Source organism: Tauraco erythrolophus, chromosome 2 (assembly GCF_009769465.1).
Source record: "Tauraco erythrolophus isolate bTauEry1 chromosome 2, bTauEry1.pri, whole genome shotgun sequence".
NCBI classification, from domain to species: domain Eukaryota; kingdom Metazoa; phylum Chordata; class Aves; order Musophagiformes; family Musophagidae; genus Tauraco; species Tauraco erythrolophus.
The window spans coordinates 39,295,097-39,313,689 of NC_141466.1; the positions used below are offsets into that span (position 1 = coordinate 39,295,097).

General features: G+C 36.4%; 1 protein-coding gene across 1 annotated transcript in view; it reads right to left on the minus strand.

Annotated features, from left to right (window-relative positions):
• The window catches only part of COL19A1 (collagen type XIX alpha 1 chain), a 191,957-nt gene that overhangs the window by 26,401 nt on the left and 146,963 nt on the right, over positions 1–18,593 (minus strand). Inside the window, exons 22-35 of the mRNA XM_086625286.1 lie at positions 18,290–18,379; positions 17,876–17,920; positions 17,701–17,778; positions 16,310–16,345; positions 16,146–16,199; positions 16,004–16,057; positions 10,425–10,466; positions 9,187–9,240; positions 8,317–8,370; positions 5,159–5,212; positions 3,810–3,863; positions 1,748–1,792; positions 1,079–1,129; positions 950–994 (exon numbers count right to left, since the gene is read on the minus strand). Coding sequence (XP_086481412.1) covers positions 950–994; positions 1,079–1,129; positions 1,748–1,792; positions 3,810–3,863; positions 5,159–5,212; positions 8,317–8,370; positions 9,187–9,240; positions 10,425–10,466; positions 16,004–16,057; positions 16,146–16,199; positions 16,310–16,345; positions 17,701–17,778; positions 17,876–17,920; positions 18,290–18,379 — 756 coding nt within the window. The remainder of the gene's footprint in view (positions 1–949; positions 995–1,078; positions 1,130–1,747; positions 1,793–3,809; positions 3,864–5,158; positions 5,213–8,316; positions 8,371–9,186; positions 9,241–10,424; positions 10,467–16,003; positions 16,058–16,145; positions 16,200–16,309; positions 16,346–17,700; positions 17,779–17,875; positions 17,921–18,289; positions 18,380–18,593) is intronic.

An 18,593-nucleotide genomic window follows, 5' to 3' on the forward strand; every position in this document is an offset into this window, starting at 1 on the left:
AGAAATGCATTTAAAAAAGAAAAGTTACACAGTAATATGATATTTTTTTGGATTACTGTATTAATACATTAAAATAAACACATTAGTAATCATTACTAAATTTATCAGCAATAAATACATTAGTAATGCATTTAGAATCAGTATTAAGCCCATCCCTCTCAGCTGATTAATTCAGTGTAAAATCTTAGTAATATCTGGTTTTTGTTTTGCTGTTCCAGAATACAGAGAAAGACAGCTCTCTGGTCTGGTGCGAGTCCATGACTACAAACAGCACATAATGTAAAGACAAAGTCCTCACTGATGGCTACAACCTTTTTACGTGGTTAGCAAAATGACAGTCATCTTAAAACAGTAGAAATTGCCCATGATGCTAACAAGGAGGACCTAAATAAGTGCACAGCATCTTTGGCTCCACAGAACCAAAGCAACAGTGTCCACCTGCAAGGAGGTGCACCTGCACTGTGTGATGTGGGAAGACACCAGCCCTGTATTACTGCCACAATATAATTCTTGGTTTTACACATTTTTGTGCACTGTAGCTACACGCAGTGAATCAGTGACAGAACTGAGATCAGAACTCAGGAGCTTCTCATTTCCAGTACCAAATTCAATCCATTACAAAACTATGCCATCACTAACTATAAACATTATATTACACATTTTAAGATATTAGGATACTTTCACCGAAGAGTCCCATACCAAATTATGTACCATTTTTGCAGCCTTTATTTGCTAGTGTGCAATACTTAAATCAAAAGAAACTACGTTCCAAAATGGGGCAAAAAGCTTGATAAACACATTAACATTTACTACATACCATTCATATCCTTATTTTTTCTATCTTTCACACATATAAACAAATTCCTTAACAAAAACTGCATGCAACTAACCAAGCCCTCTGTTACTATGATAATGAACTATTAGAAATTATGTTTCTGTTAATACTCACTGGAGGTCCTGGTGGACCCGGATAACTAGCAACACTCACACCTCCCTGTAAAAGCAAGTTTAAAAGTTGAGTTGGGCCAAAATTAGGTGTTGATTGGAAAAAAAAAATCAAAACATTAAAGAAAAATACCTGGAGCTTATATAAGCTGCTCATTCCATTTCTTTCATTGTAAGGCATACCCTTTAAAACATAAAAAATGAGTAATTACACAACTATGAATTATAAAGGCAGAACTCTTGCCCTGTTCAAGCCCTGTAGCTCAGCAAAGCTGTGGTATCATTTTTGTTCTGGATCAATTTTTCAAATATTCCAGCCATTTCAGTAAGAATATAAGATACATAGCAATGCAGCTTAGGAATTTTTTTGAATTACGAAGCCAGAAACCTGTAAATCTCAGTGTACGTTTTGATATTTATTATTATTCTCCAGAAATAATTTTGTGTTAGGTACTATGCCAGTTAATTTGGAGTCTAGTGAGCTCTACGGACTTTCCCTAGGTAGTCTGAGTTCGCTGATGTCAGGTACACCTAATCTGTCTAAATTAACCTTGGTGTCCAATGTTATTAGAGTAACTCATTTGACCAAGTTTCTAGGATGGCTTTAGTGACCTGAACTTACTCAGCGATGAATCACCAGAAAAAAGAGGAATACAGAAACCTTTTGCAAAAAGACACTGTTGTCATCCTGCACTATTAATATATATTAGATTGACAGTCAATTCTTTATATTACATTACATTTTACTCATAGGTATATTGTTCCTAATACAACACTCAAAATATAAACCAAAATGTCTCACCGGAGGCCCAGGTGGTCCAGGTTTCCCAGGAGAACCTTCACTACCCTAGTATAGCAAGAGATTCATGTAACTTATTTACTGTAACTGATGTCCAGGTCTATTCCATACCCAAGCAATGATGACCATAATCGTAATAAACAAGAGATACAGGCAATATGAGTAGGTAACATGAAGAATAAATTCTCCTGCCCAGCTCCTGCTTAAGCTTTAGGCAAGTTATTAATCATTACTTTATACTATTTTTCTTTTTTAATTTTGTTAGTTACTTGATGCTTTACGTAGTAACTTCCTTGTGGCAAAATGGTAGTGGTAATCTGAGTTGTGAAACACTTTATATATACTAGGAGGGAGAGAAAGTAAAAAAAAAAATTGTTAATATCAATTTTTAAGCAACTGGCTGATAAAAGATAGCATTTATTTTACGCTTTGTGCATTACTTTGCAAAAGTTGATCACTCACATGTAAATAAAGAAGAGCTACAGTTTTAGAAGTTCAGTTAGTTTAGAAATCAATTGAATAAAGATCGTATTTATTAAGAGATATAATGTATATATATTTTTGTTTTGTTTTTTTCCCCGTAAAATATTCATCTCTGGTTACCTGTATCTGTAGTCTGTTCTGCTATGTGCTTATATTAAAAAATGCAAGTTTCTTGAGTTTTCGAATGGTGGGGTCTCTGAATAGTACAGAGTTACAAAGGTTTCAACATCAAATTTCCCAAACAAGATATTTTCAAAATCTCATCATTATGATTCAGTTAAAAACACTGTATAATTTGGAACAAGTCTGCCAGAATTTTTCACTGACTTCATTAGATCTTATTAAACATATGGCAATGAGATATTTAGGCTACATATTTAAAATTAATAAGGTGGCAAAAGTCAAGATAAGTGCTCAACAGCAATAATTAGCCCATCAGAAATGTAGAAACATTTAATGACAATTATACTAGGATAATTTCCAAATGGCCCTGCTAATTGATAGAAGCTGTCAGCCTCCATAGAGTGATTTGGAGTACTTAATGGGGAGACAAAATACTGTACTTTGGAAAGCATATTATATCATCACTTCTCAAATGTTCCCCAGATGAAGGAATGAGAAGGAAATTACTCTGGCTATATTTTACTTTACTTCATCACTCTTCAGCCATCTGACTTTTGCTCTTTTTGATTGATGAGACACCAGTTATAGAGGAGTGGCTTTTCATTCCCACCTGTGTGTGAACTGTAAACAAGTAACTAACAAAGATTTGTGTTGTGCATTCAGTTACATAAAAAGGAAATAAGTGTGGTAAATTTTTGCTATTACGGTCTGCAAGGAGACAACTCTCAACCAATTTTTATACTGAAATAATTTCAGAGCTTTATAAAGTAACGTTTCCTTTCTTACTTATACCAGAGCCAAAGTTTTGTAGAGTATCTATTTGAAGAGTATTTAGTAGGATCACATACACTGATGTGGCAGCGCTATGCCTGGAAAACCCCAGGCTAAAGCTGAAAAAAACTTCAAAAAAGTGTATTCATATACAAAATGCAGAACTTCTCCTAGAAAGTATTTTGCAGCAAACTAAGTTTGCGTCTGCTGTATTTCACTGATCTGTGGTGCCCAAGAAATGAATTTGACCTCCTAGTTATAACGGATAATATCGAGTGTCTGATAAAAGAGCACATAAAACACTGATAAAAAGCAGTGCTATAACAGTATAAATTAAGTATAAAGGAAGCTTATATAGTTTTGTAGAATAACCTACTCAATAACTTTCAGTGTTTGTGAAGCACTTTTAAGGTACGCAATTACTTTTGACTAAAGTACTGGTAAAAGCATGAGAAGCAGAGTAAGTAGTAACTAGTCACACACTATTTCACTAAAGTATTTCCACTTTCCTAAATTTTATATAATATTTCATACTTAGAGAACATTCTCTGCAACTTATACATACCACAAGGACTACACTTCAAAATATAAATCCATATGTATGGCATTGTTTGGGGAAAGTACACGGGTGTGTAATGGGATTGCAAAGCCTTCACAGATTTTTACTAAGAATAAAAAGAAGGAATACCTTTTCGCCTTTTGATCCTGCTGGACCAGGATGTCCAGGTCTTCCTGTGACTCCCTGCACAACACAGTATTGGTTTATATTAGTCAAGAAACAATGATAACACATTATTTTTGCATTGCAGCTTAGTTTTTAAAATTTGTACTTTCTGAAGGTCGTTTAAACCTAATTATGCTTTTCCTCCAGGTTTAAATATTTCTCTTCTGTTTGATAAAACAGCTGTGTCCTTCTGATAAGCCCTTTGAAGGGCAAAACTTGTGTTTGCAGTTGCATTTTCACCTTGGCAGACCAAACACACTGACTTTAACTGGCACCTCTTGATACTGCTAAGAATCATGCTCTACTGCTAAAATGCCAATTTACATCTTCTACATTAAACTTCCAAAATGTGTTAAAATTTTTGAAAGAAGGAGAGCATTAGTACTGTCAGCAACCTAGGAATGCATTATGATCATACTAGGATAGGATCATCCAGTATGCAGAAAGTAAAATATAAAAAATTTCCAAGAGGAGTTTTCCCAGAAATACCAACATTTTTAGTGATATTTTTCAGTGACTTTAAATATTGTCAGCTTTTTCACATACTTTTTTTTTTATTGTGAAACCAAGTGAGTACTTGGTTTCAGCATTAAACTTTTTCAGAATGCCTAGCTGGAATGATTTTTAGATTTTTATTACTAACATTGTTACTGTAACTTGGCTACAAATGCATAATTAACAGCAAGTTTACACATCATAGGTCATAGAATCATAGAATGGGTAGGGTTGGAAGGGACCTTAAAGATCATCTAGTTTCAACCCCCCTGCCATGGGCAGGGAAATACTCCACTACACCAGCTTGCCCAAAGCCTCATCCAGCCTGGCCTTGAACACCTCCAGGGATGAGGCATCCACAACTTCTCTGGGCAACCTGTTCCAGTACCTCACCACCCTCAATGTAAAGAATTTCTTTCTTATATCTAACCTAAATCTTCCCTCTTTCAGTTTAAATCCATTGCCCCTTGTCCTATCACTACACACCCTTGTGAAAAGTCCCTCTCCAGCTTTCCTGTAGGCCCCCTTTAGGTACTGGAAAGCTGCTATAAGGTCATGTGATCTCACAGCATCTCTGGTAATTCTAAAACTCCAAACTCATTTAAGTTACATAAACTTTCAGCCCAATGACAGAATTTTCAGTAACATCAACTCATAAGGTAGTTTCTTTCATTAGAGCCACGGTGGGTAAAGATTTTATTATTACTCTCCTAAGAGGCAAAAGAGAAGACAAGAAGCTAAGAATATGAAGTTTTACTAGATAGTTGCAGCAACCTCTGCAGAGACAGATTTGATCACAGGTGATACCACATACTTACAGATGGTCCACTGGGTCCTGGTATACCAGGCAGTCCAGGAGCACCTTGAAGGCCCTGGAAAATAAAAGAGCATAAGTCTATTTCCTCTCTCACTTATACCTCAACAACTACTTATAGTCAGCTTATCCAGCAGTATTATAACTATATTAAAGCCCATTTTCATCTAAAAGGTTGGCCCTATTTTTAGGAATGAAAAAAAAAACCCACTATGCGGATAAGAGATTATCCTTGAACAGGGTTAGAGACAACTTCTTACTTGACTGATAAACAATGCTCATCCTTCAACCTTTTACACTGTTAGCTGATGTCCTTTATATCTCTTTTAGTTGTTCAGGTAAGAGCATAGATTAATTTTCTGTCACTAAAAGGACTTTTTGCTGGTGAGAAGACATCTACTAAGACTTGATACCTGATGCTATCTAAATGCAATGAAGCTTTCTGCCTGGTTTATAGATTTTGCTTTTTTGATAATGGAACATGACATTTTTCATAATATTTAATGACCTACTTTCCTGCTCTTATTCTACTCAGTTGCCTAGGAACCCATGGATTCTTGTATCCACTTATTAAATGCACAGGTGCGCAACTTACTACAGAGGATACAGGTAGGATTTGAGACAAGCCTGCACATTGCTGAAGTCTTTCTTTCCTCTTGCACACCAGGCTTAGGTGGGTGCAATTTTAGACATGTAAGAGCCATGCATGTATCTCTAAGCTAATCATTCTACTTTCATCTATAATCCATAAAGGGAAAGAGGTCCCTCCCAGCTGTGATTCATTTTATGTGCGCTGGGTGCCTGCACTCTGTCAAGAGGAATCACCTCAGAAAAGGTGTGTTTCTCATGTCAAATGTGGTGTTTAAGAAGGTGTTGCTAAGGGGTAATCTAGAAAACCAAAGAGGTCAGGAGCCCTGAAATAGGGGCTCTGAGGGATAGTCTGAGGGAAAAACTTCAGCCAGGAATAAATCAGGAAAGATGTAGGGATAGAGAGAACATTGATTTCCCTTTCTTGCTCCTGCACACAGAGGACATCGATCCAGCTCTGTAGCTTTTCAGAGTGGCAATCCAACTGCTAATGTGTTCTCTGCTCATTTTCAATTACTTTACTCTGACAGTAGTCACCTGGAAAATGACTATGAAGCCAAAGGAACATTCTTTGCAATTCTTACAACTGACATTAGAAAAACCCTCCCTTGAAAAAAGGAATGTTTTAAAAGGGAAGAAAATTAAGCTTCGACAAAGATTTAATGTTATTTGAAAGCACATGGAAATTAATGAGTGTATTTCAAAGAGCTTCAGGTAGGTGGGCTTCTCAATCTCTCTTCCATGCTAATCAAATCATAAAAATGAAAGTAAACGCATTCTTTTAAAATTCGTAAATTTGTAAAAAAAGTTACTTTTAAACTTTGTCAAATCTTTCATATGTGTTCCTGAAAATAATTCACTTGCATCTTCATAATGTAATCAAAAGCTGCTGCTAAACACTGAAAATATCAGAGCTAAGGCAGCTAATCAGCTGTCAAACAGTGAAGAAGCACCTGAATAGCAAACTTATTAACACAGCACAGCACCCTATTGAATCAATAAAATAATTTAAAATTAATTTACTCTAGAGTCCTTTAAAAAAACCTTAACTGCCAGTTATAATCGTGCCTTTCCCTTACTACTTCTTAATTGCCTCTAATATCTCACTTGATTCTCCGCAGTTAAATAGCATCTGAATTGTTGAATTGTTGAATTGTGAATTGTTCACAATTGTGAATTGTTTTGCTAATGCTTTAGACTGCTAGGGTTGGATTGCAGAGGTACCCTATAGAGCACACGAAGGATGTGTTATTTTCCCATTTATTTCTTAAGTAAAAGTCTGCTTGGCCTTCGCTTATGGATGCCCCATCAGTTTAAGGTATATGCTCTAAATCCAACCTCAGGAGGCACCTGCTTTTAAGAAGCAAAGACACAGTGAACTCTATAGATCATCTAAAACCAAGAGGAAGAATTATGCGTGATACTTTAGCCTGACGATTTGCTAAATTCTGGGGCAAAGCAGTGGTGGGAATATAGATCTAACTCTTCGTCTGCCTCTTTTTTTTTCCTCATATAACTGTTTACTTTTGGAAGCCAAGGATCTTGATGGATACATATTTACAGATTTTTTTTGAAAATTATTCTCATTCTACTACTGTTTGTAAATTCCTATTATATTATGGTCTTAGCGCCAAAGAAATGTAAAATGCTCATTCATAAAGAATTACAAACCCCCCAATCAATAAGCTCTAAATTCCTTTCATATTTTCCAGGTGCTTTCTCTTGTAGCCAGCACTCCTAAATTACAAGAGCATAGTACGTATTTTAGTGCCAGTTAAGTATTTTGGAATTTTGGAGAGTTCACCAAGTATTTTGTAACAGACTACTTCTTTAAACTCCTTCAGTTGGCTAAAGTCACTAGGAAATTCATTTATCTACTCAGATTAATTTGCTTAATAGCTTCTGCTTTGGTGAATTTTAATGTTTATTTTTTGATAGAGATTGCTCTTGAACGGTTAACTGCAAATATTTCAATTTAAAATGCAAGCTATAGCAGCTATTTTGGATTCGGCACCACAGGTCACATGGCTTTTTTGCCTTCTCCATAATGACATAAAATAATGCTAAGAATGCAGTATATGATGCAAATACTGTAAATATTTTAAATTCAGTCTCTTCAAACATTTTCCAGTTTCCACTTAATAGTAATTGCTGCTATGACCCTTCCCATCAGAGCATTTGCCTAATGGAATGTTTTTGAAAGTGAATTCTAAAGAGGAACAAACACAATGAAAGCATTTATGTTAAAAATCATGAAGCATTTTCTGAAAGTATTTGGCATTTGCCTATTTATTGCTCTATTCTATACTCTTAAAAATTAGCATTTAAATGTATGTGAGGCTTTAAAATATATAAACGAGCAAAAATCCTCAGACAAAAATCCAAATATTATTTATTTGAATAATAGCATTTAATCTTGTTGAAAACTCAGAATTGAGAGCTATTTATAGCAACACATGACTATCTCAGCAGTTTTAAAGACCTGAGTAACATTCTGTGCCTTTCACTCTCGGTCTAGATCTTTATTCAGGTTCAGATAAGAATGTAACTGCTACAGAAATGAAATAATTTTACCTCATCACCCTTCTCTCCAGCAAGCCCAGGAAATCCACGTTCACCTTTGCTTCCCTATGAAAACATAACATTTAAACAAATACTTTCTATTAGAGAACAATGAATTTCACACTCTGTAGGGCCTTTTATGACCTACATTTAATATATGCTAGCACAAAGCCCTAAAAAAAAAAAACAGAAAAAAAAGGCTCAGTACTACCTGAAAGCTTTAAAATGTGCCTCCAGTTGAGGTGAAAGGAAATGAATGTTTTTCACCTTGTAGGCAAACTTGCAAAAGGCCTGATGGAGACATCTTACAAATACCACAGAGCTTAAATGATTGTTCAAATGAAGAAAGTACACTTTCATGGAATTAGGCTCAACTATAGGAGGCATCAATATGCCAAATCATGTGGCATTTGATTCGATTACAGTGAAGAAGTTTGATGGAAGTCAGTGAAACTTCAAGTCCCAGTGAAAGACCTGCGTTACTCCCACGGGAACAGAGCGGTCCAGCTGTTGCACACTTGAGGGGGATACGGGAAGTTTCCTTTTTCACAACGGGATTCTTGCATGACTGACTCACTTAAAATAAGCCTATAGATGGCAATGCACTACTAGACAGGCAAATCTGAGCTAGCTTTAAAGGACACAAGACAGGGAAGAGCTATCCTGACTTGGGACTCAACTGGGGCTATTCGCCCACTTTCCTGAGAGAAAAGGCAAACTGACACAGGAAGAGGGCTGAACCGTAAAAATTGTTTGAAGCTTTAAGCTTCTCAGATGCTACAGAGATAGGGATCAGACAAAATAAGTGAAAACTGTCAGAGGTAAGAGTCTGGCCTTTTAACAAGCAACAAAGCAACATTAAGTACTCTCTTCAAAACTTACCTTTGGCCCTTCTCTACCAGGGATGCCTGGAGGACCTCTTATGCCAGGATCACCCTGAGGAACAGATACAAAGCAAAGTGATTAATAACCATTTTGTGGCACAGGCAGAAGGTCTAACCTATGCAGACCACTCATTCCTGCCTTTGAGACCATCCCTTCATTTTACCCCAAAGCCTTCTCTTCAGTCCCTTCTCTCATCTACACAAAACATTTCTTCAGATATTCTTCCTTGTTTCCTTACCATCTCTCACACATTCTATTCCATCCATACTAACAAATATTTAGCTTCTTTTTGAGAGGATTCAGAAATGCCTTCATTTTGGATAGTCCTAGACAAACCTGTGTTTATGTTTGAGCAGATCATCTTCCTTTTAAGGATTAAGTATAGATGGAGGCTACTTGTTACTCTCACCAGCTTCAAACAAAACTACAGTTTAAAGTTTAAAGTTACAGTTTAGAGTAAATGATTCCTGCTTTGTTGAAAGAAGCATTTTCCAGCTAAATTATAATCTTATAGAAGTGCTAACCACAAAACAGAGAGAAATGAAGAATGACGCACAAAGAATCAGAAAGAGAGTGAATTGACAAAGAGGTAGAAAGGCACGTAAAGGAGAAAGAAAACACAATTACAAACAGAAAGAATCAGGGAAAAGCCCAAAGACAGATCTAAAAGAAATAAAATTTGGGAATGAGAAAGTCAATAAACCTTAAGTACATGTATTAATAAAAGACAGTAGAATAGGATAATCTCTCTCCCCAGAAATGATGCGTGCTTTTCATTTAGAAATCATCCTGAGTATACTTTTCATTTTGGAATATGGCAGATCACTTCAAATTTTATTATTTTTCAAAATAATACCTTAGAAATTCTAGACTATTTTCCCCATTTGCTATACTACCAATATCATGGTATACTACCAATATCAAAGCTACAAAGTAAAGTAGAGGATGGGGTATACTTGTAGCAATTCATACTGTGGACTGGATGTACTGACCCAGCACTTGCTGGCTACTACCTCACATACTGTTCAAACGTTATTTTGCAAAATTCCTATAAAATACATCTCTTCAGTATTGTGTTTTTTTTAAAAAAAAAACCAACTCAACAAAAATATCAAAATTATTTTAGGCTAGCCAAGTAGGTCAGAATTGAACCTATAGAAACTTCCAAGTTCATATTTCGGTTGAAAAAGCATGGCTATAGTAAACAAAGATATTTATTCTCTGAAAGTTTTTACCTTCAGTATAGCACCCATGTCTCCCAGAAGTGGCAGTGCAATCTGAAATTAAAAAAAGCAGCTGCAGTTGATGTTTTACACAACACTATCGCTTCTACGGGTTCTCATTTGCTTCTAAAGTTTATATTGTTATACACGTAGCTGATTACATTATATATTGATTGAAGCTATTTTTTAATGAAAACTCAAAAGAAAAATCAGGGTTTCGAATATAGCTTTCAAGTATTAAATATTGCTGTCTATCCAACCTAACAATGTAACTCTGTTACAATTTCAATGAAGTTTCTTAAACCATGGCACCAGCATAACTGCAGGACATAGTGGATTTTGCTTTAAAGTAACAATAATAATAATAATAATAATAATAATAATAATAATAATAATAATAATAATAATAATATAAATTGTTTGTTTTGTAGCATCCTAGCAACCACTTGTCACTATTGGAAATTCTCACAGACTATTCTCACCTGATTATCTTCATCTTTTCTCCTTCTGCTTTCTCCTAGGCAGTTCACTGTACTGTGAACTGCACCATGAATTGTGGAGATGTCAAAGCTAACTTCAATAAACTAGCTTGCATACTGGAAATAATCCAGTTACTGCAACATAAACAACATATATAGTATTTTTTCCTGCCTTTAAACATTAAAAATTAGTGCAAAATGCTGTGATGCTAAATTGCTACCAGTACTAAAGCTAACCCATTTAAAGCTCAATCAATAGATTTACACTATATTGCAATATATCTCAGATTTCCAAGTGCTGCCATTAAAGTTATAGGTAAAGACTCTCTGTAAAAAAAAAATGAACTAGTTATCATCAGCTTCACTCACAAACTTCAGTTACCAACACTCATTTCTTCTTCTTGCAATTGGTAAAGCAAAAATAGCCCTGGGCATACTATGAAATCAGACACATTCAAAATTTGTTACGTTTTTGTTCAGTCTGTTTCAATCAGTTCCATCTTTAAGAAGAAAAATAAAATGTGAGCACTTTTGTAGCATATTCTAAAACCTGTCTGTCAGTAGCAATGGGTGTCAAACACCAGCTCAAGAGAAGCACTGCTGAACATCCTTAACTGTAAGTATAATCAGGAGTATAGCATTTACAGTATAGCCTCACCACCTTTGAAAGCACACTGAAAAGTTTTCCAGGGTGAGACACAGCCACCTAACACAACTGAAGGACACAGCTATGTAAGGTATGAAGTCCATCCTCTGCACAAAGGTAAACTGTACATAGACACTGTCACATGCTCTTAAAAACCTACAGCAAGCCATAAAAACAACCGCCACATCCCTACATGGCCTGACTCTTCATCCTTCTCCTTGTGATAGCATTTTACAGATAGACAGGCTATTATCATGTCACCTGTTGGTCTTTCTGCTGGACTACACAAGCGTGATTTCCTCAGTCTCTCCTCTTTTCTAATGTTCTTATTTTAGCTGCAGTATCATTTACGGCACAGGCCCCCCAAATCCTCAGTGTGAAATGGTCCTCACATCCTGGTGCAAGGGCACATCAGCTACGAGAGCAACTCTACTGCGTTTGTGCCACACAGTTCATCTGCTCTGTACCTACAGCAAGTCCAGCCTAACTGCACGCGTACTGTAGAGTCATAGCTGCGTATGCTGAACTCTAAATAAAGTGCATGATACATGCTGGGCTTTTGAAAATGTTAAAATTGCCTTAATTCTCTATATTTTCTGCAAAGAGTATTTCAAAACAGCAAAAGGCAATAATTATCCTGTTAGTAAGCTTTACCATTTAGACTTGTCTAACAGTGGCACCAGATTTTCTACTTACATGTAGTTTACAGTGCACTGTGCCTTCCAGACCTATTCTACTTATGGATTTTGGTTTTTTTTCTTATTAAGCACTTTATGCTCATCTGTCTGGAGTTTAATCTTGTTGACTTCAGATTATATCTGAATTTTAAGTTTTGATTACATCTTCAAAAAGCTAGCAATCTTTCCAGTCCAATTGCAGAGTTTATATCTACTTATTCTAATCAAATTAAATCACTAACAAGAACTGGGCATGGGAGAGACCCCTTTTTCCAAGTTTGGCAGTAATGTGCTGATAGACACTCATATCCACAGTTTTTGATAAGCTTTAACTACATGGCAATTACTTCAAGAGCATTTTTTGTGTGCTTATAAAAATATCATGAGGACAGTCTCAAAGTTTCACTGAAGACAAAATATATAACATGACTATTTCCCTGCCTTTCCCAAGAAAGATAATCTTCAAAAGCTGGAAATCTGATTTTTTCCATGACTTGTCTTAACAAAGTTATTCCATCTTGTGTTTCCCCTTTACCATTCATATCACTGGTACTTAGAATTAATTCTTTAAAAAAATATTTAATATCTTTCTTACAATCAAACTTTTTTCAGTTGACCAATTATACCCTGATTCCTCTTCTGTTCAGCTTTTATGAAGATACGTTTTCTGTTAGCATCTCTTCCTTTCTCAAAAGCCTCACCTTTCTCAAAGTACTCAAAGCTAATCATTCAGACACTATTTTGGTTCATTCTTTGGGTGAATTACACTAGACCTTCACATCGCATGTAAAACCTCTTCAACTCAATCTTTTTTCTATTAAATTAATTAAAATTCATTTTATGTCTTCTTTGAAATGCAATTTTTGTTTCAGTGGACAGTGAAAATCCACTGAACTATTCAATCTTTCTCTGCAGAGTCTATGATCTGATCTCCTTGATTATTAAATAATAGCCTTTCCAATAACTGTATTCACAATGCCTTCTTCTTGTTGTTCTTATATCCATTCCTAACTGAAGCTCATTTAATAGCTCAATCTTTCTGACTTGAGTTCTACCTTCATACTAAATGCCAGTGATAGACTTGCTTTTATATTTACACTGATTTTAGGCCTTTGAGGAGCTACTGATACGCGTCTCTTGAAGCACTGGATCAGTTCGCTACTGCAGGAACCAAGGAACCAACCCATCACAATCACCACCCTGAATCCTGACAATCAACAGCGCATACGTGCTAGCTAGTTCCCAGGCTCTTCTCTGAAGAAAGCTGACTGTTCTCTCTGAGATTAATCTTTATGTGATTGTGGAGCTAGTTCAACCCTTGAAAAATCCTTCCTGTTAATCCTCAGGTTTGCGTGTGCATTGCTGTGCATCTGTACCATTCAAATGTGTAATTGAAAGCATGATATATTTTACTGCCTAATGCATTCTTGCAGTGGCTTTGGAGCATTTCTGGTATCTTCACAGGCTACCAGCAGTCTGCAGACTGTTTTGGGAAACGCTGCCTTAGATTTGCATTGCTGGACACCTGGAGATGGACCTCAGCCATAAGACAAGAAGCAAGTTTCTGCATGAGAAGTTTGTATGGTGGCCAGGTATGTGAAGGATTGCTGGTTTAAGAGATGAACAGACTGAGATCACTGAGATACTCCATTCAAAGAAAAGGCCGAATTCATGCATTAGCAAGGAACAGAGATTTTGCTAAAAGACATAACACAGTTCAAATGTTGGGTTCTGTAATTTTTATTTCCTTTGTTTTGATATGTCTTAAACAAACACTACTATCACAGTACCTCACTGTTTTAAAAACTGCCTTTGACTAAAATCTCTTGGGAAATATCAAATCCTATTAAACCAATAGGATCACCGGTGAGTTTAACAATCTTTTTTTTTTTTTTAAGTTCTGGTTTTGGTTTGTTTCTTCCAACCATCCACATTATAGATGGAATTTTTGTTGATGGAATATGGAATACTTTCTAACAACTGCTCAGGGATTTCAGAAAGCTTCATTTGCTGTCATAAAAGCCTCTGTAAGCATCTGTGTCTAAAGAGAAATTTACACTTTGAAAGTTGTGAGGTAGTTGTTGGGACTCCAGACAGAAGCAGGAATAACAACTGATGTTTTGCCATTCTGGAAATTTTGCAGATACACACTCTCTGCTCTCCTGACTCTCGTGTAAAATACTCAATTATCTTTAAGGGTACAGTTTGGTCTGAGGCATGTGCAGGCTTTTTTGATCTTGCAGTGCTGCACTTCACAGAATCTGTAAAGCTATACAGCATTGTTAAATACAAATCATTCCTGTAATACCCAAGAGGAGACGATAACTCCTAAACCATGGTGAAGGATCAGTTTTATTTAGTGCTTCTGTCTTCAAAGTCAGTCACTTAACTTTTCATTAATGCTATAGGGGAATTTATAGCATTAGAGACTAACAATTCTCAGAATTTCATTAAAAATTAATGTCTTCTTTCTATGCCATAGCAAAATTATCTTCAGAATCCCCAAACGTTTTCTTCTATCTTTTAACAGGAATAATCAACGTATGCTCCTGAAAATTTCCATTATACAGACTGCTTCTGAGACTAAGGAACACTGTGCCAAGTTGGAACCTGGCAGAAGCTCTAGTATAGAAACTGTAACACCTGAAAACAGGGTATTTATCCTGTAACAGAAGTTTCATTTATACTGTAATATAAAAAAAAAAAAAAAACCAACAAAAGATATAATAGTAGAAAAATCAAATAAATTTAATCAAGTGGACTTCTAGATGTGGTGGTGCAACCCTCACTCCCACCTCAGGGCTGCTCAGTGCGATTCTCCACCTTTTTTCCGGACCACACGCCAACCTAGGATGAGTCGGGTGTGGATTGCAAAAGGCAGCGAACCAGAGTGTTAGGGCACCCCCTTACTGCACCAGGTCCCCACTTCCCCTATCACTTGACCTGGTACATCAGTATCTGGATAGCGGTCCAGAAAGGGTGATGCCAGAAATCCCAGAATCAGCAAGTTTGGGGTCTGCGCAACTGGTGGAAAACACCAGAATATTCCACCGTCAGAGCTGGGCCTAAATGGGAAAGTACTTGACAGAAGTCAATCATCTTGGAAACAGCGATTCCAAGTGAGACCCTCTGAGCTCTCCTGGACTGCAGATGGGCTGTGACCAGCATCTCCTCTGAGCTGGGATGCCTCTCAGGTACCAACTCCACGGATCATCTGCTGACAAAGCTGACGGAAGGGCGAGACGAAGTACCCTCCTCGAGTCTCAGTTATTGCTCACTGAGGAACGCTGATGGATTGTGAGCATTTCCTCTAAACTTGAGAGGGAAATTTTACCTACAGGCTTGCCTCTTCCATCCACCTCTCTACCTACCTACGTGTTTGAATATACACATTTGCCTTCACGAGTGTGGGTGCCTATATTTCAATGGATTCAAATATTTCTATCTGTCTGGGTGCTTTATGTTTTTTACATATGTACACACATATACATATAAATTTAGGATACCTTGTAGTCAGTTAGTGCAAATCTTGTCATTTTTGAATCTGTAATTAAGTCGCTGTTTTAATTATAAAGTATCTTACTGAACCGTCTTGCTAATCTTTAAATCGGTCAATCAAGCGCTACTAAAAATTTAACCTTTACCATTAACAAAACTTGAATTTCTGCTAAATCATAACCATGTTAAAACATTCCATCAGCAACACTAGGCTTGCTAGGTTATCTCATCTCCTTTACATTTAAAATATTTCCACCAAAGCAAATATACAAACTTTCTGTGTGTACGTACAGGATCACCTGGAGGGCCTGGTAGTCCTGGCTTTCCATCTCTTCCTGGAGTGCCCTAGAAACAAAAGAAAAATTTGATGGCCTCAAATCATTGACAAAGGACACATTACTTTTTGTTGCATATATAGAGAACTGTCACTTACATTAATACCGGGGGTACCTGGAGTTCCTGGCAATCCTGGGGGTCCCCTAGGGCCCTAAGAACAGGAGAGGTCATTTAGTATTTAAGATTATTTTCTATTTATTATTTATTAAAATGCATAAAACCAAATTAATGTTATTATATTAAAGAGAAAACATATCCTACCTGCACACCTGCTGATCCAGTTGGACCTATAGGACCCTGCAAGAAAACTCAAGAATAACTCAAGAATAAAAACTCAAGAAAAAATCACGAAAAACTAAAGAATAATCAGTAGTTACACTTTTTGAGATAAGGGGAATGAACTTCATCAAAAAATACTGAATGTGGGATATCAGTGCAGTTTGCATTGCAAGAAATACTTGCTCTATGGTTTGGTTTTAAATCCAAATATAATTTTGCCAAAATTAAAGAATTCAAGAATTTGCTGAGGTGTACTTTTAAGGGCAAGTAATGCCAAAGAATAATCATCTGTGGCGAAACTTGCTATTTAGCTAGGAGATTCATAAGAAAAGCTGATATTCAGTTGAATAAAAACAAGTTAGATGATTTAAACATAAATGGGTCATTTTTAAAATTCAGATTTGAAAATATTTTAACTGAATAAATTATTTTTAAGGATTATTATCTTAGATTAAGATCTTAATGTGAATCTCTAGGAACCTTTCTCAAACATTTTCTATCTGAGTGCTGTCGATAAACTGAAATGTATCAGCCAACTGTATTGGTCTGGATTGAAGAGAGATTGCCCTATTCACCACAGTAAGGCTCCTGTAATAACATGTACCATCTACATGATCAACACCATCAATTTTTTACTGAGCACTCTGAAGACACTGCAGATGGATTACTTTAAAAGCAATAGAAAGAAAGAAAACAGGGAAACAAGCTGAATAACTGAAACAGTTATTGCTATACACCAGCTATTTAGTATGAATGCTCTAGATACACTGCATCAACTTGCTTCACGTTTGAATTTTAAACTGCACAGAAATGCATGAGAAAAGTTGTCCAAAATCAGAACTTGACTATTTTCTGGCATAGTATCTGGCACTGCAAGGTTCTCATTTATAAGGAGTAGACCTAAGCTTGTAATTAGCAGTCATCACAAATGCAAAAGCTAGGAGCTGATGTGAAGCCTTCCACGTCTCTTCCATGTGTCTTTGCCTTTTCCAGTACTAGCATGGATTTCAAAATGCCATCATCTACAATGTCAAGTATGCCACTTCTCTTGTACCAGTACTCAGGCTGGATTTTGCTGACAACTGCAAACAACTATTGCTTAGAGACAGATAGAGTCTGACCATGTCTCAACACCATTACTAGGAAGTACATCTGTAAAGTAGTCATTGATTGACTCTTTCAGTTCTCCAAGGCTTCCATTTCTCACTTGGAGCTAGATCTTTGTGGGCCTGGATAAAGGGAAAAGACGCTGAGTCGGGAGTCAAATCAGAAGGGAATTCATGGCATGGCTTTTTACTATTCTTTGTTTACTTGTTGCAGTTTCACAGTGATGCACAGTAAGAAGCCCAGATTTTGGGCATTGGTATACTTACTGGTGATCCTTGGATGCCTATTCCAGGAGGCCCCATCTCCCCAGGTGCTCCTTGTACACCAGGTAGTCCTCTTTCTCCCTGAGAAGGGTATAAGGCTTTCGGTCACAACATGCCTGAAAATGTAAACTAGTCTACCTGCCTGTTTTTTTAGAAACAGAATATTATTTTTTTATACCTTTGGTCCCCGTGGACCTGGGTTTCCAGGAATACCAGTAGGACCCTAAAAACCAAACAAACAAACAAAAAAAAAGGAAAAAAAAAAACAAATTAAGTTTTGAAATTAAAGCGATTAAGTGAATTTCATTGTCAAAATTAATCAGTCTTTATAAATAAAGTATGAGAGCCTTACATATGTCTTCCTTTTTAACAGCACCATCACTAGGATTATGTGAGAGCCTTGCATTAACAATACAGATTTCTAGACTATATTTTAATGCAGTTACAATATCACTGTAACATATATCTGAACTTTGAAATTACATCTGAAAAAATACTTTTTCTCTTTTCTTTCATTGCACAATTAGGGTTCTTTAACAGTTTTCCCTACAAGAAATAAAGTCATAAAAGGCTTTTCAGATTATGGATTTACCGGTGTTCCAGGCAGACTTGGTCCAGGAGGCCCCACATCACCTTTTGGACCTGGATGTCCAGGTGGTCCCATAATCCCACCAGGGTCCCCCTACAAGATAAATTTGAATCACTAACTGAAATGTGAGAATTTTCTCTTATTTGTCACGTAGCTTACAGTATACCTGTATATCCTCTTTACTCCCCTTCTCTACGTTCAACATATATACACATACCATTTTTAACTCTTGCTGATGTAGCTGAATGCTAACTAAGGAATTCCTACACAGCAAAATACAATGCCATAAAGAGATCCCAACCTTGGC